This window comes from Peromyscus californicus, unplaced genomic scaffold, assembly GCF_007827085.1.
Source record: "Peromyscus californicus insignis strain IS unplaced genomic scaffold, ASM782708v3 Scaffold_23__1_contigs__length_62951481, whole genome shotgun sequence".
Lineage (NCBI taxonomy): Eukaryota > Metazoa > Chordata > Mammalia > Rodentia > Cricetidae > Peromyscus > Peromyscus californicus.
The window spans coordinates 30,636,442-30,658,804 of record NW_026294534.1 but is presented as its reverse complement, the minus strand read 5'-3'; the positions used below and the strand labels follow the sequence as shown (position 1 = coordinate 30,658,804).

Below are 22,363 nucleotides of genomic sequence, written 5' to 3'. Positions count from 1 at the left end.
AAAAACTAAAATATACTAACTCAATGGGAACCTTAATGGCACCATACTAGTGAAAATAACCATGTCTTAAAATTCCATTATATCTAAACTGTCCATTCATTTAACTTCCACTCATTCAACAAATCCTTACTGACCACTTTCATATGATAAGCACAAGTCTACTAGGATACATTTCCTATCTCACAATTGTAAGGGATACTGACTTTTAGTCTTTGTACACCTGGCAAGCATTCAATAGAACTCAACATAATGTGGCATCTCTCTCATAAAGAGAAGTTTCTAGAGCCCTGTGATAAACTAAGAGCACTCCTTCTAACATGTATGTTTATGTTTTTCGAAATGGGCTACTCAGCTCCTGAGGCTGTTCAGGGACAAGTGTGGTCCATGCCACTATACATTTAACAACTCTAAGCAATGGGCTTTCATAAGACAGTGTGCTTGGTAAAAATGTTTCACACTTCAAATATTTTTTTTTAAAAAATGAACAAAATAGCAAAACATGCTTTATCATTTCTAAGTTCTATATTTGTTTTATAGATATATCTACTAAGCATCAGAGACAAACTTTAAATTAAAAAAAGTTTTATTTTCTTCAAAATACAAAATTAAAATAAGATTGCAAGTATTTTCAAGCCTTATAATCAACCAAATACTAATTGTTATTGAAAAAACTCAAATATAGTTACAGCTCTGAATCTATGGGTATCACATGTAAATTCAGTTCACCAGAGATCAGAAGCAATTTTAAAAAAATTTGCCTACTCTGTAACATGTTGACATGTCTTCCATGGTATTTGTGCCTAAGGAGTAAGATGTGATAAGCATTTACATGGTACTTAATAACATACAAAAAAAATGGTTTTAATGCAGATATTTATATCAAGGACATGAATACCTGCAGACTGTTCTACCTAGATGAGTCCTGGAACCAATCTCCCACAGTTACGAAAGACCATAAGTATTCAGAATCATAAGTAAGATTATATGATTTTAATATTAAATTTTTAAATTAAAAGAATGCAACTGAATATTCCCAGCAGATTACACAGCCTTCCTCCACCATCCTATCTATCCCTTTGTTTCAGCAACCAACTCCTTCAGACAACCTTCACTCTCCCTACTCCCTCCAGTTCTAATCCCCCCATCACCAGCTTTGTAGACCACCTACTGTGGCCTCCCCTTCCTCTCTGCCCCTATTCCCAAGAGATAGCAGAGATCTTCTCATATAGCCTTCCTCTAACACCCCATCCCTTTGTCTCAGCTACTAACTCTCAGGCACTTCTGGAAACCCACCTGCCATGCTGGCCATGGAATCAGTTCGGCTATTTTAACTCTCCCTTTTCTCTACCAATTCCAATCCCTGAGTCTTAACCCCAGCTTTGTAGCAGACTACTGCTGTGGCTTTCCTCTCTGCCCCCATTCCCAGAGGTCTACACAGATCCTGGTGCCACATGCAGCTTTCTTCCCTCTACCCTTCACCCGCCCCCCTTCTTCTATGCCATCCCCATTCCTTAGTGTTAGCTCTCAATACCTAGAACCCCATTCTAGCCAGGAACCCTCATGGCCACACCTGGCAGGATCAGAGAAGCAGTCCCTACTAGTAAAAATGCACAGTCACCACACTCTCCTAAGAACCAAAGAGGGCAACAGAAACCAAGGAACTGAACACACATCCAACAAAGACAAGACCAGGTATCAATACCTACAATTACAATCACCCCAAATCCAAATGCCTAGACACTAGCATAAAAATATATTCAGTAACAGACAGGACAGTATGTTGCTAAATGAAATGAAAAATTTAGGAACTTGAACAGGAACCTGAGGTAAACCACACCAACAAAGTTCAAGATATGGAAAATAGAGTATCAGGCATTTAAGATGAGATAGAAGAAATGGATACCCCAGTTAAAGAAAATGTAAAAAAACAAACAAACAACAACAAAAAAAAAAACCCTCTAGGCACAAAACATCCAGGACCTCTAGGAAACTTTGAAAATGTTATGTGAGAATAATAGGAAAAAGGAAGAAGAAAAAGAAAGAAGGAGGAAAAGAAGGAAGGGAGGGAGGGAGGGAGGGAGGAGGAAAGAAAGGAAGAGAAGGAGGAGGAGGAGAAAGAAACAACAACAACAACAACCCAGGTAAATGACACAGAAAATATTTTCAGCAAAATTGTATAAGAAATTTTCCCTAACCTAAAGAAGTAGGTGCCTATAAAGGTACATGAAGCATACATAATACCAAATGGACAGGACCAGAAAAAAAAATTTCCCGCAGCACATAATGGTCAAAATACTAAACTGGTTCTCCTTAGTAGAGAAAATTAAGAAACAGGTTTGAAAAAACATGCATTCTAAAGATATAAACTCATTCTGGGGAACTGTCAGAATTCTCCACAAATATCCATTAGAGTGTATATAAAAACGACCTACTTATAAAACATGCACACCTATCTTCCAATGACTCAGTTTTGATTAACAAAGTGTTTGGGGCTCTGCTCAAACACCTACGTCACTGAAAAAATTAACATCAACAACTGTTTGTTTCCCACTTATAAAGGTGAGCAAACAGCAAACCAGAGAGGCAGCATTAGATCAAAAGATGCAGTTTTACTAAAATACATATGGTAGTGGCACATACTTTTAATCCCAGTATTCTGGAGGCAGAGGCAGGAGGATATCTGAGTTTGAGGCCAGTCTGGTCTACAGAGAAAGAGTTCCAGGACAGCTAGGGCTACAAAGAGAAACCCAGTCTTGAAAATCTAAAATTAATTAATTAAATAAATAAAATACATAGGGAGGGGGGAGTTCTTTCTACCCTCTGTGAAATCAGAGCCACCCAATAACTTTCAATGTTTATTCCAACAAATCACAATGTGCTTAAGGCTTAAGGGCCTTTCCTGAATGTGAAAATTGTCTGGGAATTTATACTAATCTTCGGCCTTTAAGCTTCTCATAAAATCTAAGTAATTAAACTGATATAATTTCTTTGAGGCAGGAGAAACATTAGAGTGTGAGGATCATCTACAAGCACAGCTCATCAGTGGGAACAGGCAGAAAGAGCTTCTATCCCACTGTGATTTACTGTGATAATAAGGCTGGCTTATTAGACTTTTAATGATGTCTTATCTTTCATGGTTTTAATTGCACATCTTTGGGATGTTTTCTTTTGTGTCTGAAATGAATGTTACTATCCACCAAACTAATATTGCCTAGGTTAAAATGACAGTAATCTGTGAAAACCTATAGGTGCTATGAAGCTCTGCATTATGGCTACAAACTACACAATTTTAACTCATTCTAGTATTTCAAGCAACATTGCTTTTTGAAAATTACAATGTTTACATTTGTCCTATGTTCCTTGAAATTGTATACTACTATAATTCAGTATTTTATTCAATCACTCATTAACAACATCATAAATCAGGAAACGATTAAGTCTCCAAGTAAAAGGAAAGTAGAATAAAATGAGAACCAACCAATGACCTGTATTCTGTTCTGTGAACCATCATTGCTTTTATGAATAGAAAGTATTTAAGAATTATTTTTCCTGCTCAAGAAACCCAAGAGAGCCAGGCAGTGGTGGCGACCTTTAATACCAGCACTTGGGAGGCAGAGCCAGGCAGATCTCTAAGAGTTCGAGGCCAGCCTGGTCTATAGAGCGAGATCCAGGACAGGCACCAAAACTACACAGAGAAACCCTGTCTGGAAGAGAAAAAAAAAAAAGCCCAAGAGGCAGTAAAGTCTACCTCTGACTTTTGTAATTTAACTTAGAGCCTAGGAAGCTATGAAATATGTATGTGGTAATATCTTCAGAGCTCATTTCCTCTTTGCCAGGAAGTTCAAATCTTCCTATCTATACATGAACCATGATGAGTAATTTCCTCCTTTTTACAATTCTAATTCTAGTTATGAACCAAAAGCAATAAAGTAAGTGTAGTAGTAAATATAATTACTATCCTTACAGGACAGTTTACTCAGCGGTAAGGGCTTATAACACTAATTGATTCCTTGGAAAGTATGTTTTTAAAGGATCACCTATAAAGCAAAAAAATTGGGTAGAAAGAAATAGAAAAAGATACCCAATGGCAGACTCTGGTCTCCATGAGAGCCCCTATAAACATGTCTACACAAACACATGAACACACACACACACACAAACACACACACACACATACACACACACATGCAAGGAAAGAAGTGGCATAGGGAAAGATCCTATGAGCACTATTTTTCTGGATAATTCCTTTTGCATTACTGATGTATTTCCTATATAGCTGATCAGTGCTTCAAGAACTTCTTTTGCTACGCAATCAGACTTTTAATAGAATTTCTCCAAATCAGGTACTAATATTTCTGACAAAACAGAAATGTATAGTCTCACTTCCAAAAAAGACATGTCGCTTATTTAAAACAAATAAATATTTGGGAAACCAACAAGACAACATTTTAGCATAGCCTCCTTATTGTCTAAGGAAATCTCCAAAACAGGTTAAGAGAATATACAAATGAACAACCTATATTTACATATTATAAATAATTAAGTTCGGGACAGTAAGGATGATAGTAATGGTGGTAGAAGAGAGAAAATCATATTCAAAGGACATGTTTAATCTTACAGCCATTTTAATGACTTCACTTCTATCTGTGATCAACAGATAAGACACTGAGATTTTAATCACCACCCCCACCCTTCTGGTTTTTTAAGACATAGTTTCTCTGTGTGGTTCTAACTGTCCTGGAATTCCCTTTATGTAGACCAGGCTGGCCTTGAACTCACAGAGGTCCACCTGCCTTTGCCTCCTGGGTGCTGGGATTAAAGGTGTGTGCTATCACCGCAGGGCATGAGATTTTAATCTCTTCGTTTAAAAAAAAAAAAGGAGGAGTTATAAAAAGTATGCAATTATTTTTTTAAAACAGAAATTTATCATCAGGGTAGAGTTGTAACTATATTGTCTGAAAACATGTCTGTTCTTGAAGTCTATTAGTAACTTCCAAAAGGTCCCACTGGGGAGTGGTTCACCTGCCAAGGTTCCCTGGTCTGTATTTGTGAATGTTAGAATATTTTCTTCTATGCCAAGTTAATTAGCTATTAAGGTTTCAAAGTAAATCACAACAACAAAACTATATGCAGAGGCCACAAGAAACTGATCTGTTGCTGTATTTAAAACACATCACACAAATGGTCTTCTATGCATTCTGGTTGTCATAATGGGTTTCTGTGTCCAGTGGGCTAACAGCCGACATTGAAAAAAAAAAAAAAAAAAAGGCCGGGCAGTGGTGGCACACGCCTTTAATCCCAGCACTTGGGAGGCAGAGGCAGGAGGATCTCTGTGAGTTCGAGGCCAGCCTGGTCTCCAAAGCAAGTTCCAGGAAAGGTGCAAAGCTACACAGAGAAACCCTGTCTCGAAAAAAAACAAACAAACAAAAAAAAAAAGATGTGCCTGAATTCATAGACAACCAGGTTTGCGAAACACAATACAGGTAACTGTTGGAGCCCACTAGATTTTCTAGTGGCTGTACCCAGCAGGACTGCATACGGGGTTAACTGGACCACAGGCTTGGGTACCAGGTGACTGTAACTAGCAAGGGGGAGGTCTTTTGCTCCACCCCTTGGCACTGTTATAAACTGACCTTTGGAATAACGTTCTGGGCCGGTGGATCAGGATCCAGGCCCACCCGAGTCTATCCTGTGTTTTCTCGCTGTTTCTCTCTCTCTCTCTATTTCTAACTAAGTCTCTTATCCCTCATGCCTCAAGAGTTCCTGGGGTAAATAAGTTTGGGGGCTGGTCCTCCCACAGGTAATTAGGTTCAAATTCCAGTTCAGAGAGTTTCCAGCTGTGTGAGCTGTAGCAAGTTGACTTTAATTGATTCTTTTGTTTCCTTGCTTGTAAAATAATATAAACTTCTTGGCATAATTATTGTAAGGCACGTTAATAAAGTAAATTCAATACATAGTAATATTTATCATTACTGCCTTCTGATATGCTAATTGGGGGCTCCTCTTGGATATGAGAAGTCAGAGAAGAAAACTAACCAGTATTTATTATTTTAGACTGAAACAGTAGCAAGATTTGGTGTAATATTCTTTAAATACTAGTGAATCTTAAAATTCCAACAATACAGCCGGGCGGTGGTGGCACACGCCTTTAATCCCAGCACTTGGGAGGTAGAGGCAGTTGGATCTTTGTGAGTTCGAGGCCAGCCTGGTCTACAGAGCGAGATCAAGGAAAGGCCCAAAGCTACACAGAGAAACCCTGTCTCGAAAAATCAAAAAGAAAAAAAAAATCCAACAATACTTTGACAGAAAATCTATACTTTTACAAAATTTGGGTATTCGCTGAAACAATCAACTCCAAATCCAGCCAAGACAAAAACCTACCTTACTTTTTAATATGACTCAGTTTACCTTCTGTTTCTTTCCTTTCCATTCCTTTAACTCAATCAATACAAAGAAAATAAAACTTTCTTAGATAGGTGTTGCCTTCTTCACTCTTAAAAACATGAACTCAAACGTAATACTCCATGATACTGGAAAGGCACAGAGATTCTGCATGGATTTCTAAACTCTGCATGTTCTGGGAGAAGAGAATGGTTCTCAAATGGCTGCTGCCCAGTCTGTCTCCTAGTCTGCCCTGTGGTGCCAGTTGCCGGGTCTGTCAGTCTGCCCTGTGGTGGCTGGTCTGCCAGTCTGCCCTGGAGTGGCTAGTCACAGTCTGCCCTGTGAATCCCCTATCACTTCTGAAGATCCTTAACTACTTGATGAAAATAAAATGTGAAGTATGAAGGACATAAAGGGCTATTGGACACAAGCAAAGTGAGAATTAGCTGGACAAGTATGTCACTGGATTATACATACTGCATTACATTAAAAGTCTGCTTTTAATATGCTAACCATAAGTAGTTCAGATATCTTGTTAGGTTAACTTTTCCCAGCATTCTCTTTGAATTGGACAAATTTGCAGGTTTCACCATGACATTTTCATACACACTATATCATGCTTTGACGTATGCATCTTCACCCCTAACCTTTTCCCCTTCTTCCAGGATACTTAGAAGACATTTTATTACCAAATACTTTCTTCCTATTATAAAAGAGGCCTTATTTTTAATTATGTATCTAAATTGTGCCATATATAAGAAACCTATAAACAGAGAACTTTCTTCCTATTATAAAAGAGGCCTTATTTTTAATTATGTATCTAAATTGTGCCATATATAAGAAACCTATGAACAGAGACTGACCACACTGCTGAAGTCTACTATTGTCAGTTATCCAGAAACTGTCTTAAACCTTCAAATGACAACTAGATTAAAAGCAAATCATGTTAATGGCAAATTTCCTCTTCTTTTATAATTTTTACTCCTAATATTTTTATTACACACATGACTAACTTCATGAGTAAAATGAAGAATAGTGAAACAAAATTAAGCATGATTTTAATCTTCACTACAAAGTTATCTACTATGGCTTTTGCTATATAAGCACTACCTAATTAACAATGTTCATATAAATTCATAGTTTATTAACCTTTTGAAATTATAATTGATTACTATTTATGTGGCATCAAATCATATTCACAATCACGATCTTATTTCTCCTCTAAACAATCATTGTGATGTTTTACAATTAACAAAACTCGTAACACTTAACCTTTCCTATGACATACTGCTTCCTATTTTATGCTTTTGATTTTAAAATTCTGGTGATAATTTGCAATACTTCCTATAGGATTTCTGCTTTTATAGTCCTAAGTGCAGTTTGCACCATGCCTGGACACACTCCTGTTTTAGCCTTCTCTAAATTCTCATATTCTTATGAATATTTTTGAAAGCTGTAGCCTTTTTATTACCCACAGAATAACTGCTAAAATTTCTATAAACTGTGGCACATTTCTCTATTTTATTTTTCCGATGCAAACAGTTTCCTTATTTAAAACTCATTTAATACTATATATGTGCATATATTGCTGTCTTTTGTTCACATTATCTGTACAGTTCGTATATGAATATGGTTTTCTTTTCCTTAACTAGACATTAGCAAGAGTTTACTCTGAGACAGGAGCAAATTTCAAAGCTTGGTAGTCCATTTTTTATTTTAAAGAAATCTGCTGTTTCATTAAAATTCAAAACCTCAACACAGCCAGGTGCAGTGGCATACACCATTAATCCCAGCACTCTGGAGGCAGAGACAGATGGATTGTTGTGAGTTCAAAGCCAGTCTGGTCTACACAGTGAGTTCCAAGACAGCCAGAGCTACACAGTGAGACCCTGTCTCAAAGAAAGCAAAAACAAAAACAAAACCTCAACACAATCACACCTCTTTTGTCTATCAGAACCTATCTAGACTCACTGAATTTTCACTCATTTGATTCACTCATTCTCCCACTGTTAGGCCCAAGACTGCTTGACTTTCAAGATCAAAGGAGATCTGCCATATTCAGAGGGGTGTGGCTCTACCATAATTAGAAAATCATGAAAGATTTTCTAATAATAACCATGAGTTAATGGACTCAATCCTCAAATCAAAAGACTAACAGACTGGATTAAAAAAACAAGACCCCTCAACTTGTTGCCTGAACACAGACCTAAAATTAAAAGATGAAAAAAGTTATTTCAAGCAAATGCCGCCAGAAAGCAAGCATAAGCATCCATACTAGTATCTGAGTACCTCAAGTCAAAATTAACGAGATAAAGAAGAGCAGCTCAATATAATAACATACCATCAGGACGATATATGACTGCATACAGCAGTTCTAAATATATACACATCAAATATCAGTCCAAACAACTTCATAGAATAAACACCACTGCACATAAAACCATAGACTGATCTCCACACATACCACTAAGTCATCAAGACAATCCATCAACAAAGAAGTTATCAGAAGTAAAGGACAATGCATATCAAAATGACATAACAGACATTTAAAAATATTCAAACCACAACATTGTAGAAGACACCTTCTCAGTAGTGGAAGCCCTTTAAAATAGGCCACACCTGAAGATATAAGAAACTGAAAAAAAAGTATTGCATTGCACTTGATCACAATGAAATAAAATTAGAAATATGAGAGAAATTACAGAAAAAGTATGTAAACTCACTGAGACAGAACAATACATCTCCAAGTAGCAAACTGTTCATTAAAAAAATCAGGAGGCAAATTAAAAAATCCAAGAAATGAATGAAAATGAACACATAAAACACTTTAATATATAAGAAGCTGTGAGATACAATAAAAGGAATATGTATTGTTACAAATCTCTAAATTTAAAGATTAGAGAAATATCAACACATCTCAGTGATATACTTTAAGGTCTTAGAAAAATAAGAATAAGCCAAACTGAAAATAAATAAATAGAAAGCAATGATGATCAAGGCAGAAATTGAGGAAAAATTAAAATAACAATACAATGAAACAAGGGGCTGGTTCTTCAAGTGATACACAAGAATGACAAAAAAAAGAAAGAAAAAATAACAAAAAAGTTCCATTAATAAAATTTAAGGTGAAAAGGAAAACATTACAACAGATACTGATGGAATTAAGAGGGTGACTGTATTTCTCAACAGTTGGACAATTGAAAAGAAATAGGCAAATTTATTTGTAAACAAAATTAAACCAAGATAAAATAAACAATTTAAACAAAAGACTGAATTAGTAATATACACAGAAAAAAAAAAAAGCTTCCAAATAAAAGATGCTAAAGCTCAGCTAGACGCATTGCTGAATTCCACCACACTTGGACAATAACCAACAATGCTCCTCAAACTATTACAACAGGAAGGGGAGAAACACTTACAATTATTTATGAATCACTCCAGTATAATTTTGATATTAAAACTAAGAGATAACAACAAAAAATTATAGGCCAACCACACTGATGACAACACATGTAAAATTGCCAGTAAGTACTGGAAAGGTGTACACAATCACACATCAAAGGGATTATCCACCAGTCAAGAGGTTCAAGGATGTTTCAACATTCACAAATTTATGTAAGGTAACTATGCTCTAGGACAGAAGTCACATGATTTTTGAATAGCACATGTAGAAAAAGTCTTCAACAAAGTACCTTCAAAATAAAAACTCAGAAAAACTAGGAACAGAAAGAACTCGGCTCAAAAGTTAATTGCTATACATGGTAAAATACAATCAATTTTATACTTATTAGAAGAAAACCCAAAAAATATTTCCTTTAAAATCAGGAATAACACAAAGATACAAACCTTCTCAGGTCTTATTCAATGGTCAAAGTCTTAGCTTGAGCAATAAAATCAAAAGAAAAGGTAATCAGGAATGGAAAAAGTCAAATTATCCTTATTTGCCACAATACCATTCAATATGTAAGAGAGCTTATAAACTATATAGACGAGTCTTAGAACTGATGAACATTTTTAATAGAGTAGAAGAGTATAAAAATCAATAAAATCTCATTATATAAAATGAGAGAGATGGCAAAGAAAGAGAGGGATAACAACCAACCACCTAGGTATAAGCCATTCAGCTGAGGAAGACCAAAGACTTCAACGATGAAATTTTAAGACACTACAGAAATAAACTGAAGACAGTACCAGAAGATGCAAAGTCCTCTCCCTCCATACATCCGAGGCATGCTCCTTTATTTGCAGAACTAACAGTATGAAAATGGCTATGTTACTGAAAGCAATTCCAATGACAGAATTCACAGAGGACAACAATTTTAAAACCAATATGCCAACAAAAAGTACTTTAGACACTCAATAAATTCTGTGCAGAAAGAACAATGCCAGATACACAATACCTGACCTCAAATAATACTACATAGTCATAGTAACAAAAATAGCATCATACTCACACAAAAACAGATCCACAGATCAATAGGGTAAGAGGATAAAGAAATAAACCCACACAGTTACAGCCACCCAACTGTTAATAAAGATGTCAACAAAATATAATGGAAAAAAGACAGTCTCTTCTACTGGTACTGCGAAAACAACTTCAACATGGAAAAGAAATGAGACAATTAAAACTGGATCAGATATATTAGTTATGGCAGGAAACTGAAAATGTCAGGGAAAAAAAACATGGAGACCATACATCAAGACATGAATATGCGCAAGAGCTTTCTAAAATAAACTCCTGTACCTCAAAAATTATTATCAACAATTTACAAATGAGACTCCATAAAATTTAAAAGAAAGAAATGATTAAATAGACAGCATACAGATTATGGGAAAACCATCTTGCCAGATATACATTTAATATCATGTATAATAATATTCTATATTATTATAAACAATCCAATCAAAAAGGGACAAGTGAAAAACAGTTCTCAAAAGAAAAAGTACAAATGCCCAATAACATAAAAAAGTGATTACCAACCTTGGCCATCAAGGGAAATGCAAATTGAAACTACACTGATCCCACCACAGTCCAGTCAGAACAGCTATCATAAGAAAACAACACACAGCAAATGCTGGCTGGGAGTGAGAAGAAATGGAACCTTATTTATTCAGTGCTGATGGAAGGTTAAATTGGTACAGCCTCTATTTAAACCATTTAAAAGACTCCTGGGTACACAGACAAAGGTCTCTAAGTCAACACACCTACATTGCACCTCTGTTCACAACAGCCAATTTATGGAATTAGCCTATATGCCCATCAAGAGATGCAAACAATGATGTAGGGTAGATACAAAGTGCAGTCTTGTTCAGCCATAATGAAGCACAGAACTCTATCATTTGCAAGTCAGTGGGTGTTGACTGAAGAGCATCATATTAAATGCATTAACAAAATCAGGAAGAAGAGTATCCTGCTTATAATATAAACCACATATATGACATTAATGAAAAATAAGGTTGTTGTGGATATTAAAGAGTATCGGGAGGCAGAGGCAGGAGGATCTCTGTGAGTTCGAGGCCAGCCTGGTCTACAAAGTGAGTTCCAGGAAAGGCGCAAAACTACAGAGAAACCCTGTCTCGAAAAACCAACCAAAAAAAAAGAGGGAAAAAGGAGTGAATGCTGTCAAAGTATGTAATATGCATGCATGAGAAATATTATGAAGTCCATCACTATGTAAATGAATGTGCACCTTTTAGGAACAAGCATAAAAAGTCTACACTAACAGAAATGTAACAAAGAATCCATATTGCAATCATTTCAACATTTCTAGTCCTCATAATAAATGCTATCTTCTGTTTTTAATACTATATGATATCACTTCTACCTTCTTTCCTCCCTCCAAACCCTTCCTTGTACTCCTCCTTGCTCTCTTTCAAATTCATTGCCTCTTTTATCATTATGTTACATTCATATAAATAAAAGCTGCCCCATTTACATATTATTTGTATGAATGTTTTCAGGGCTGACCATTTGGTATTAGATTGGTGTGTTCTTCCCTGTTTGGCTTTTGATAAATTTTAAGATAAAATTTTTTAAATGTCTCATGTAAGCCTAAAAGAATGTGCAACTTTCATTGGGTGTAGCGTTTAGGTCATATGTTAACTGATATTAACGTATCTACCTGTAACATGTAACACACTGCTGCTCCATTTAATTTTGTTTTGTCAGGTACCTCTTTTTAACAGAATTACATTAAAATCTTTTACAATGGACTACTTCTATTTTTTTTTAGTAATCTAAAAATATGTTTTAGTAATCTATCAATATGTTTCAAACTATTTTCATAGATGCATAGTATCTTTTTGATGGATACTAAACAGTTTTCTTTTGTTTGTCCAGGGAGATGATTCATGATAGACTTCTGTAGCAAAGTTCAATAGGCAATAAATTACTATTTATTCTAGACCAGGCTACAAATAAGGTATTAAGAACTTATTCAGCCGGGCGGTGGTGGCGCACGCCTTTAATCCCAGCACTTGGGAGGCAGAGCCAGGCGGATCTCTGTGAGTTCGAGGCCAGCCTGGGCTACCAAGTGAGTTCCAGGAAAAGGCACAAAGCTACACAGAGAAACCCTGTCTCGAAAAACCAAAAAAAAAAAAAAAAAAAAAAAAAAAAAAAAAAAAAAAAAAAAAGAACTTATTCATTATGTATAAACCAGAACTTGTATCCACTGGCAACATATCTCTCAATTTCCTCACAGCTTCAGATTCTTACAACTGTTCTGTACTCTGGCTCTATAAGTTACAATTAAAAGTTCTACACACAAAGGAGATCATATAGTATTGGTTTTTCTGTACCTGGCTAATCACACTAAACAAAATGTCTTACAGATCATTCACAATTTTATACATGGATTCTCTTCCTTCATAGTTATGGATATTCAATTTTGTGTATACTTTAAATCTTATTTATCTCATCATCTCTTCACAGATAGTTGATGCCACGTTTCAGTTAATGTGACTGATACTGCAATGAAAATAGAATTGCAAATGTCTTTGACACACAGACATCATTCCATTGAATGTATGCTCAATAAATTTCCTACATCATATAAGATAACTGCACTTTCAGTTTTTTTCTAACTATGCATTCTTAACGATGGCTGCACCAACTCACTTTACCAACAGAATGGAATGCCCTTTCCTCCACATCCCCAGCAACACTTCTGCCCTTTTACCTTAGACATTGTAAGAGAGCAGAGCCTGAGCCATACTGAGCAATGCTTCCTATGAGCAGTGGCACTTTTATACCTTCTTTGGAAAATCCCTTGCTGGTTGATTAATAGGGTTATCTATTTTTAGATGCTGAATAACCTCTTATTCGGCTTTCCCATAGGCTGTGTGGATTGTTTCACTGGTTGGACAGAAGTCTTTCAGTCTAATGCAACCACTATGGTTTATTTTTCATTTTGCTTACTTGGCTTCAGGATACAGATCCAAAATTTCCTTGTCTACACTAATGTTATCAAGTTTTGTGCCTATACTTTCTTCCATTTGTTTTACATTTATAGGGGTTATATTAAAATATTCAATGCCTTTTGAGTTTTACTGTATTGTATGAAAATGGTCTCATTCCATTACTTTACATGTTGATGAAGAGTTTTCCGAGCACCATTGTTGAAAAGACTATCCTTTCTCTAATGTGTACTTCTGGCACCCTTACTGAACATCAATCAGCTGACTATACAGATGCAGAATTACTTGCAAGTTTTTTTTATCCATTTCCACTATTCCATTCATCTGTTTTCATGTTAACAGCTTACTCTTTTAAATGTTACAGCTTTGAAAAATTTTAAATCAGGAAGTATGATGCCTACAGGTTGCTCTTTTGTCCAGTCTTGTGGTTCCATAAAACTTAAAATGTACTATTCCATTTCTGTGAAAAAAAAAATAATGCCATTGGGATTTAAACAAGTTTTTTGTTTCTTCAGTTATCTTTATTTTTAAGTATTTTATTCATTTTGATACTATGAGATTATTTTCTCTTTTAGATAATTTCTTATTAAGTGTGTAGAATCATTATTAATTTTTGGAAATACTTTGTTAATTCTTTAAATCATTGATTTTTGAAAGTTAATTTGGTGTTCTATAGTTGCAAATACTGACTAAGGTATGTTGGTTTTGGTGTCTTTAGTTTTCTGTAGGGAAGCTTACTTCTTTTTTTTTTTTTTTTGGCTTTTTCGAGACAGGGTTTCTCTTTGCGCCTTTCCTGGAACTCACTTGGTAGCACAGGCTGGCCTCGAACTCACAGAGATCCTCCTTGCTCTGCCTCCTGAGTGTTGGGATTAAAGGCGTGTGCCACCACCGCCCGGCAGAAGCTTACTTCTTTGTGTTGGTTTGTTTGTATAAATATTGTCTATTTATCGCTCGCCTAACTGCTCTGGTTATCCAATGCAATGTTGAGAACAGATGGCAGGGTCAGCATCCATTTCCTGTCCTGCTCTCAGAGAAGTTTTAATTCTTGCCACTGAATATGAGGTAAGCTCTAGTCACATAAATTTATTGATATACTGAGGGACTCTCTTCCTATAGTAATTTTTTGATATTATATAATTAAAAGACATTCAATGCAGAAATAATTACAAGGGTGTGAGTCTTCATTCTTTTAATGTTACATATTTTTATCATTGATTTCCATATAATGAACCCTATTGCATCTGGGGATAAATCTTACCTAATCACATTGTGTAGCCTGCTAAATGTAGTACTGGTATTTGGTCTACCAATAATTTATTGAGGATTTCTGAATCTATGTTATTCAGGAATATTGGCCTATAAGTTTCTTAGAGTACTTGGTCTGACTTTGAGGGTACTGTTGATCTTACAATTAATTTTTTTTTGAGATTTGTTGTTTTTGATTTTTAAAACAAAAAAACCCAGCAGCATTAATTTTCTTCATGTTTAGTAGAATTCAGAGAAGTCATTTGTTCTTAGTATTGTCTTTTTTTTTTTTCATATTCTAGATTGCTGATCACACCCATCTATTTTCTCATTACTGGTGTGTTCAGACATTCTATCTCTTCCTCGCTTAGTCTTGGTAGTTTCTATGTGTACAGAACCATTCCTACGTCCTTTAGGCCATCTTCTTTGACAGTGTGCAGTTCATAGTGGTTGCTTATAATCCTTCCTATTAGCAAAGAATAAACCATGATGCAACCTCTCTTTGTGAGTTTTCGCTCATTATTGTTATTTTATCAGAAAAACTGTTTTATTGATCCCTGTACTGAGTCTGCCATCTATTTTATGTCTTGTTAAAATCTGTTTTCATCCTCTGTTAGCTTTGCCTTTACTCCATCCTTTTTCTTATCTTTACAGTAGGCACCAGGCTGTTCATTTGAGTCCTCTGGCTTTTTCAGGACTTGCTCAAGTTCCCTCTTGAATGGGCTCTTCTGTGCTGCAAAAGTTTGGCTATGCTGTACTCATTGCTTTTAATTAAAATATAATTACATTATCTTCCCCTTCCATCCTCCTTCGAACCATTTGGGTTGGCATTTTCATTTTTAACTCTCCTTTTGGATTTCTTCTTTCATCATTAATTGTTCAGAAGTTAATTCCCACATATTTGTAAATTTTCTGATTTTCCTGTTGCTGATTGCTAGTTTCACACCAATGTGGTCAGAAAAAATACTTATGTGATTTCTGTATTATTAGATTTATTAAGACTTAATTTTGTGTCCCAAAATACAATCTATCCGGAGAAAGTTTTCTGAGAACTTGAGAATAATCTTCTGCTTATGTCCTTTGAGTTCTTTTGTTCGCTAGTGTTCTCCACATCAACTGTTTCCTTAATAGTCTTCGGTCTGGTTGATGTCTCCATTGCTGAAGCAGGGAGCTGAAATCCCCCAAGGATGCCTGTCTATTTCTTCCTTTACTTCTACTAATCTTTCCTTTGTGTACGTAGCTCCACCATACATTACACAAGCATTAATGAACTGGCTCCTTTCTGTTATATAATATCCATCTTTCTTTTGGATTTTACACTTTAAGTATAGCCACTCTTGCTCTCATTTGATCACCATTTACATACAGAACCTTTTAAGTATTTTACTTTCAACCTACATGCAACCTTAGGGCCAAAGGCTTAGACTCTTCCTCTGCATTTAATTATTGCATAATAATATGTCCAATTACTTTCTATACACTTAAATTCCATTTGCCTTCCAGCCATCTTCCCTTCCTCTGTTTAATATTTGAAGAGTCTAGTTTAAATACAACCCTATGTGCTCATCTTTCAAGGTTGAGATCAGTAATTCAAAGGGCTCATAGCAGTGGAGAAGGGTAGAGTGATGGGTGATGTCGCTCTGTATGCTGTGAATATGTTGTTCTGATTGGTTGATAAATAAAATGCTGATTGGCCAGTAGCCAGGCAGGAAGTACAGGCGGGATAAGCAGACAAGGAGAATTCTGGGAAGAGGAAGGCTGAATCAGGAGACACCAGCCCACCGTCCAAGGAGCAGCATGTAATGGCACACAGGTAAAGCCATGGAAAACGTGGTGACATATAGATGAACAGAAATGGGCTGTTTAAGTGTAAGAGCTAGTCATTACTAAGCCTGAGCTAATGGTTGAGCAGTTTTAATTAATATACGCCTCTGTGTGTTTACTTGGGTCTGAGCAGCTGTGGACCAGGTGGGACACAGGAAAACTTCTGACTATAGTAGAGTGCCCTTCCTACCCTTAATATATACAATTACTCCATCCCAAAGTCCTAGAGGGATTTGAATCAAGGACTCAAGGACGCCAATACTAAGTCACCTATGGTTACATGAGTATCAGAATTCCTGGTCATTTCAGGGTCTTCAGATAAGGCATTTATCAGTAACATGGGAACATTATCAGGAGACCTGTCTGAGAAGACCTTAACTGAGTAACTAACTTCCTCCACTCTCACTCAAGACTTTTTTCACTCCTAAAACCTGCCTAACCACCCCACCCCAAATGCATTTCCCTTTTGTAAGGCTTCTCCAGAGTAAGACAATTCCTTTGCTGAGATGTGTTACATGTCCTTTGCCCAGCGCTGTTCTGTTGGGAGAAACATCCTGGAGATGGATCTGCCTCCATTATCTGGTACTCACACAGGTCCACTGAGTAAAGGCTGCTGGGCACAGCTGTGTTACCTCACACAGGTTCAGTGAGTAAAGGTTGCTGGGCACAGCTGTGTTACCTCACACAGGTTCAGTGAGTAAAGGCTGCTACAGTTCTGTTACCTCATACAGGTCCACTGAGTAAAGGCTGCTGGGCACAGCTCTGTTATCTCACACAGGTTCAGTGAGTAAAGGTTGCTGGGCACAGCTCTGTTACCTCACATAGGTCCACTGAATAAAGGCTGCTACAGTTCTGTTACTTCACACAGGTTCAGTGAGTAAAGGCTGCTACAGCTCTGTTACCTCACACAGGTTCATTGAGTAAATGCTGCTACAGTTCTGTTACCTCACACAGGTCCACTGAGTAAAGGCTGCTACAGTTCTGTTACCTCACACAGGTTCATTGAGTAAAGGCTGCTGGGCACAGCTGTGTTACCTCACACAGGTTCAGTGAGTGAAGGCTGCTGGGCACAGCTCTGTTACCTCACACAGGTTCAGTGAGTAAATGCTGCTACAGCTCTGTTACCTCACACAGGTCCACTGAGTAAAGGCTGCTACAGCTCTGTTACCTCACACAGGTCCATTGAGTAAAGCTGCTATGCACAGTCTGTTAGCTCACACAGGTTCAGTGAGTAAAGGCTGCTACAGTTCTGTTACCTCACATAGGCCCACTGAGTAAAGGCTGCTGGGCACAGTCTGTTACCTCACACAGGTTCAGTAAATGAGTAAAGGCTGCTACAGTTCTGTTACCTGTCTTAATAGATGTGACACCTGGAATCCCAACAAATTAGCAAGGGAAGATGTTAGTAACTGGGCAGGATGCATTTCCTGAAGAGTGAAATGCATCTTTTAGACACTCTTGGGAGTTGCTACTGAAATTATGAACTACTCTGAGGGGCTCATGGACACTATACACTGGTCATAGGGACTCAAAACACACCTCACCAGCAGTGGCAGCAGGCTTTGGGTAGTTCTAGATTGTGCATCAAAATTTTAGGTATGTCTTTCCCTTTAGCTCCACATTCCTAGTCAAGTTTGCATACTAGGTTATATGAAAAACCTAAAAAAATGAACTCTAAAAATGGTGGGAAACAACACAAGCCACTCTCATAATCCTCTGACAACAGGACCAAAACCTGTCAGGAGTTCCCAGCAGTTGCCTTATACCCAGTGACCACTGGCCCTTAGACGTTCCATGATACAGACATGCACCTAATCTTTCAATGAAGGAAAAATGTAAAACTAATGATGAAAAAAACCCAAGAGAACTAAACAATGTGATCAGTTCCTTTCCAAAATCAATGATGCGATCTTGACAAACTCAGTGAGAGATGCTCTATGGGGTGAGAATTCTACAGACTTCTTCAGAGCATCCTAAGTGGGCAGTTCTAAGTCAGCAGCAGCAAAGACAGAGGCAGCTCTTCTTCTGTATCATCTGGAAGATACTTAAGTTTGGCTTCAGGATTTAGTGGTGCATCAGGTAGATTTCAAGGATGCCCGCTTCAAATATGACCTATAGAAAATGAGGCATATGGGAAGCAACCAGATCCTATCCACAAACTCGGTTATGGTTCTAACCAGCACTGCGAATGGGGAAGACACCCGAATGACCTGCTACCTCAGAAATGAGAGATCCTTTCCCTACAGAAAGAGGCTGTAAGAGGAACTGGTCCCTTCTGGGCCTTGTCCTCAGTCTCCGTCTCAGCCAGGAAGCTGTGTGTTCCTCTTCACTGGTTTAGAACATTCCTTCTTTTAAAAGGTCTAGTCACACACAAAGCCAGCTAGCTACTTAGCTCCTTTCACACACACACCCTCCCACTCTGTACTCAGGAATCGGGGGGTGGGTGTGGTACAAGGAAAGAGAAACACAGGAAGGAAGATTTAGAAGCAAGCTGAGCTGTCCGAAGACTCCCCTCTACTCTTTCAGCTTTTCAGATTTGCTTACCCTCTGCTCCCTTCTGATCTCCACTAAATTCAATCCCATAAATAAAAAGTCATCCATGCTCTGCTAATTAAACACCATTTTGAATGTGGGTACCCCTTTACGGTCAGTCTATTGACATTTACTTTGTAGAAAAACCAAACACTGGAGTCTCACATTCTCTCCACTCATGGTGAAGCAAATGGTAGTAGGCATCTATTCCATCCTAAGTGGAAGATGACGGTCTACAGTTAAACATGAGAGCACTGTTTTCTTATCACCAAGGAGCTTTACATATAAGTACGTGTCCTTATCATATGCTTTCCAAATGCAGTCGTTTGGTCTATACAATATGGATTATTTTTCAGGGCATCTTTTAAAGAGCAGGGAGTTTTAACCTTAGGAGTGACTCATCCTTTTTCACTGACCTAGTCATTCCTCTTATGCTACAACAATTTTCTGTGATCTTCTGGAAATGTCATTTAAGCTCTTGTACACAGAACCATAAGCCGGTGAGTACATTTCACAGATGTGAGGTCAGTTTAACTGACTCATTATTTGCGCTTAGGTGTTTTCCAGCATTACTTTTGCCAGCCTGTATTTCTCTTTTTTATTACTCAGCACCTGTGTTCAAAAGTGAATTGAACATGTACGTGCGCAGATTGTTTCGGTCCCCAGCATTCTGTTCCAATGATGCCACGGGCCAATGCCACACTATTCTAATTGCAATAGCTTTAGGTAAGACAAAATCAGCTAATGTAAGGCCTTTGATTTTCTTCTTTTAAAAAATTACCCTCAATATTCCAAAGGCTTTGCTTTTCTATATGGACTTTAGAACCAGCTTCCTGATTTCCTCTGAAAAGGCCTTACAGGATTATAATTGTCATTTAGATATGAAAGAAATATGATACATAATACCAAATCTTACGCTCCTGAACACACATACTTCTCCATTTACTAAGTATCTTTTTATGTGCTTATATAGCTAATACTAAGTGCCTTCAAGTTGTTCTTCCTGTGGCAGTATCCAGGCCAGTTTGATATTGAATTATTAGATCCAGTCTGGCAATCTCTGCTTCTTCATTCCATGCTAAACTGGTTTACATGTAATGCAATAAATACACTGACGAGACTGAACTTAACTGTCTCATTCTTGACTCGTCACATGGTTTTCTCCCTCTGTTGTTTTCGTATCTGCTTCTGTACTAGTTACATTAGTTTCCACTTCAACCCTTACCGTGGATTTCTACCTATGTCTCTGCTTTTTTTTCCAGCTACTCCTCTGAAGATTACAACAAGTATCCTAAACAAATCCCCATCAATTTAAATATGACACTGAACCATTTAAGACATAGTAACAGTCCATGAGCCAGTACCAAGTTAGCCTTTATATGTTATTCTTACCGTACGCAGATACACACATATACAAAAAAATCAGACAATCCATTAATCCAGTGTTACAAATTCTGCTTTCCAATCATATGTTTCAAATTAACTGAGAAATAAAAAAATTAATAATCCTTCTCTTCAAGCTAGGCACCTTCCCTGTGTATTCCTACAGCTCTCCCTGCTGATCTCCATATTAGCCTGTGTAACTTTGCACTGTATGTGTGTAGTGACCAGTTTGTACCGCCACCACTGGTTTATTACAGATAGGTCTGTGTCTCATTTTTATATAACCAGTGTATAACAAGTATAACAAACACAGAGTGGAGACAGAAGAACAACTACTGGCTGTGCGGTGGGGGGACATAACACTGAATGAGTATATACCCCAATCTCTTTAGCTAACAAATGATTTCAAACTGCTAATTCTTAATAATTTATCACCATACTTATAGATATGTTCACAATACAGTTCTTTTTACATTTGGAATGTGACACACACTATAATCATTATATTTTAATAGTAAAAAATAGAAGAAACCATATACATAGCTTAAGCTGAATGATAAATTTAATCTATTTTACTTATAAAAATAACAACTCATTTGGGTTATTTTCATGGTAGTAATAATCCGGCCCATTCTGTTATTATAAAACACAATTTTACAAGGAGCAGAGGCAGCAGGATATGTGATAACATACCAGAGATACCATGGCCCAACCAGTCTTATTATAGATGAACTCCAAGTTGTTCCTCCTTAGATAGAGCAGGCCACCAACAAGTGACACTAACAGGGCCAAAGCAATGGTGCCAGAGTAGTTGGGTGGCCTGAAAACACGAATCTGCAAAAATAAAGATAATCAGAAGAGTGAAGAGTAAATAAACACTAATACTTCTCTTTTGGTCATATCCTAGTCAGCAATCCCCTTAATTAACTAATGTATAGTTTCCTTTGAGAATTACATACGATGAATGTATTTCGATCATATTTATTCCCAACTCTTCCCTTTGACTCCTCCCAGATCTGCCCTCCACTTCTCATCCACCATCTGTTGGTTTGTTTGTTTGATTTTTAACAATAACCTATTAACTCTCTTTGTGATGTCCATCTCCTTTGTGCTGTCTGTATGCTACTGGGTAGGAGCCATCCACTGAAGCATAATTGACCTATAGTGTTCCTACCTTTAACACAAAGAATTCAGAGAACTGACATCTTATTTTTCACATCTAACTTTGACACTACGTTTACTGAGCTCTGAATGAATCAAAATACATGCTGTCAACATCTTGGCTGTACAGAGATACTCTCTTCCTTTTGTTCATATGCTGGAGTCTATGCAAATGCTACACATGAAGCCCAGAGCTGTTCTGGATCACACAAAAAATCAATTCAACTAGCTAGTACATGGTAAGGTAAGACGTGGGCACAAGTGAATTATCTCAACTAGAGACTTTAGATGCTATGTTTAACAAAGTTACCCATTTAAGCATGTGTATGGTAAATCCAGTATTCTCCTGAGTTGACCTCTACTTGCACAAGCAACTACAGCATACACATGGAGATGGGCCCACTCACACATATTTGCAGGT

At 37.0% G+C, this 22,363-nt stretch overlaps 1 protein-coding gene across 2 annotated transcripts in view; it reads right to left on the bottom strand.

The window, feature by feature from the left end:
* Tusc3 (tumor suppressor candidate 3) overlaps positions 1-22,363 on the bottom strand; it is a 172,818-nt gene that overhangs the window by 69,872 nt on the left and 80,583 nt on the right. For both annotated transcript variants that reach the window (XM_052752062.1, XM_052752063.1), the window contains one exon: positions 21,475-21,615. In XM_052752062.1, the coding sequence (XP_052608022.1) occupies positions 21,475-21,615 (141 nt within the window). The remainder of the gene's footprint in view (positions 1-21,474; positions 21,616-22,363) is intronic.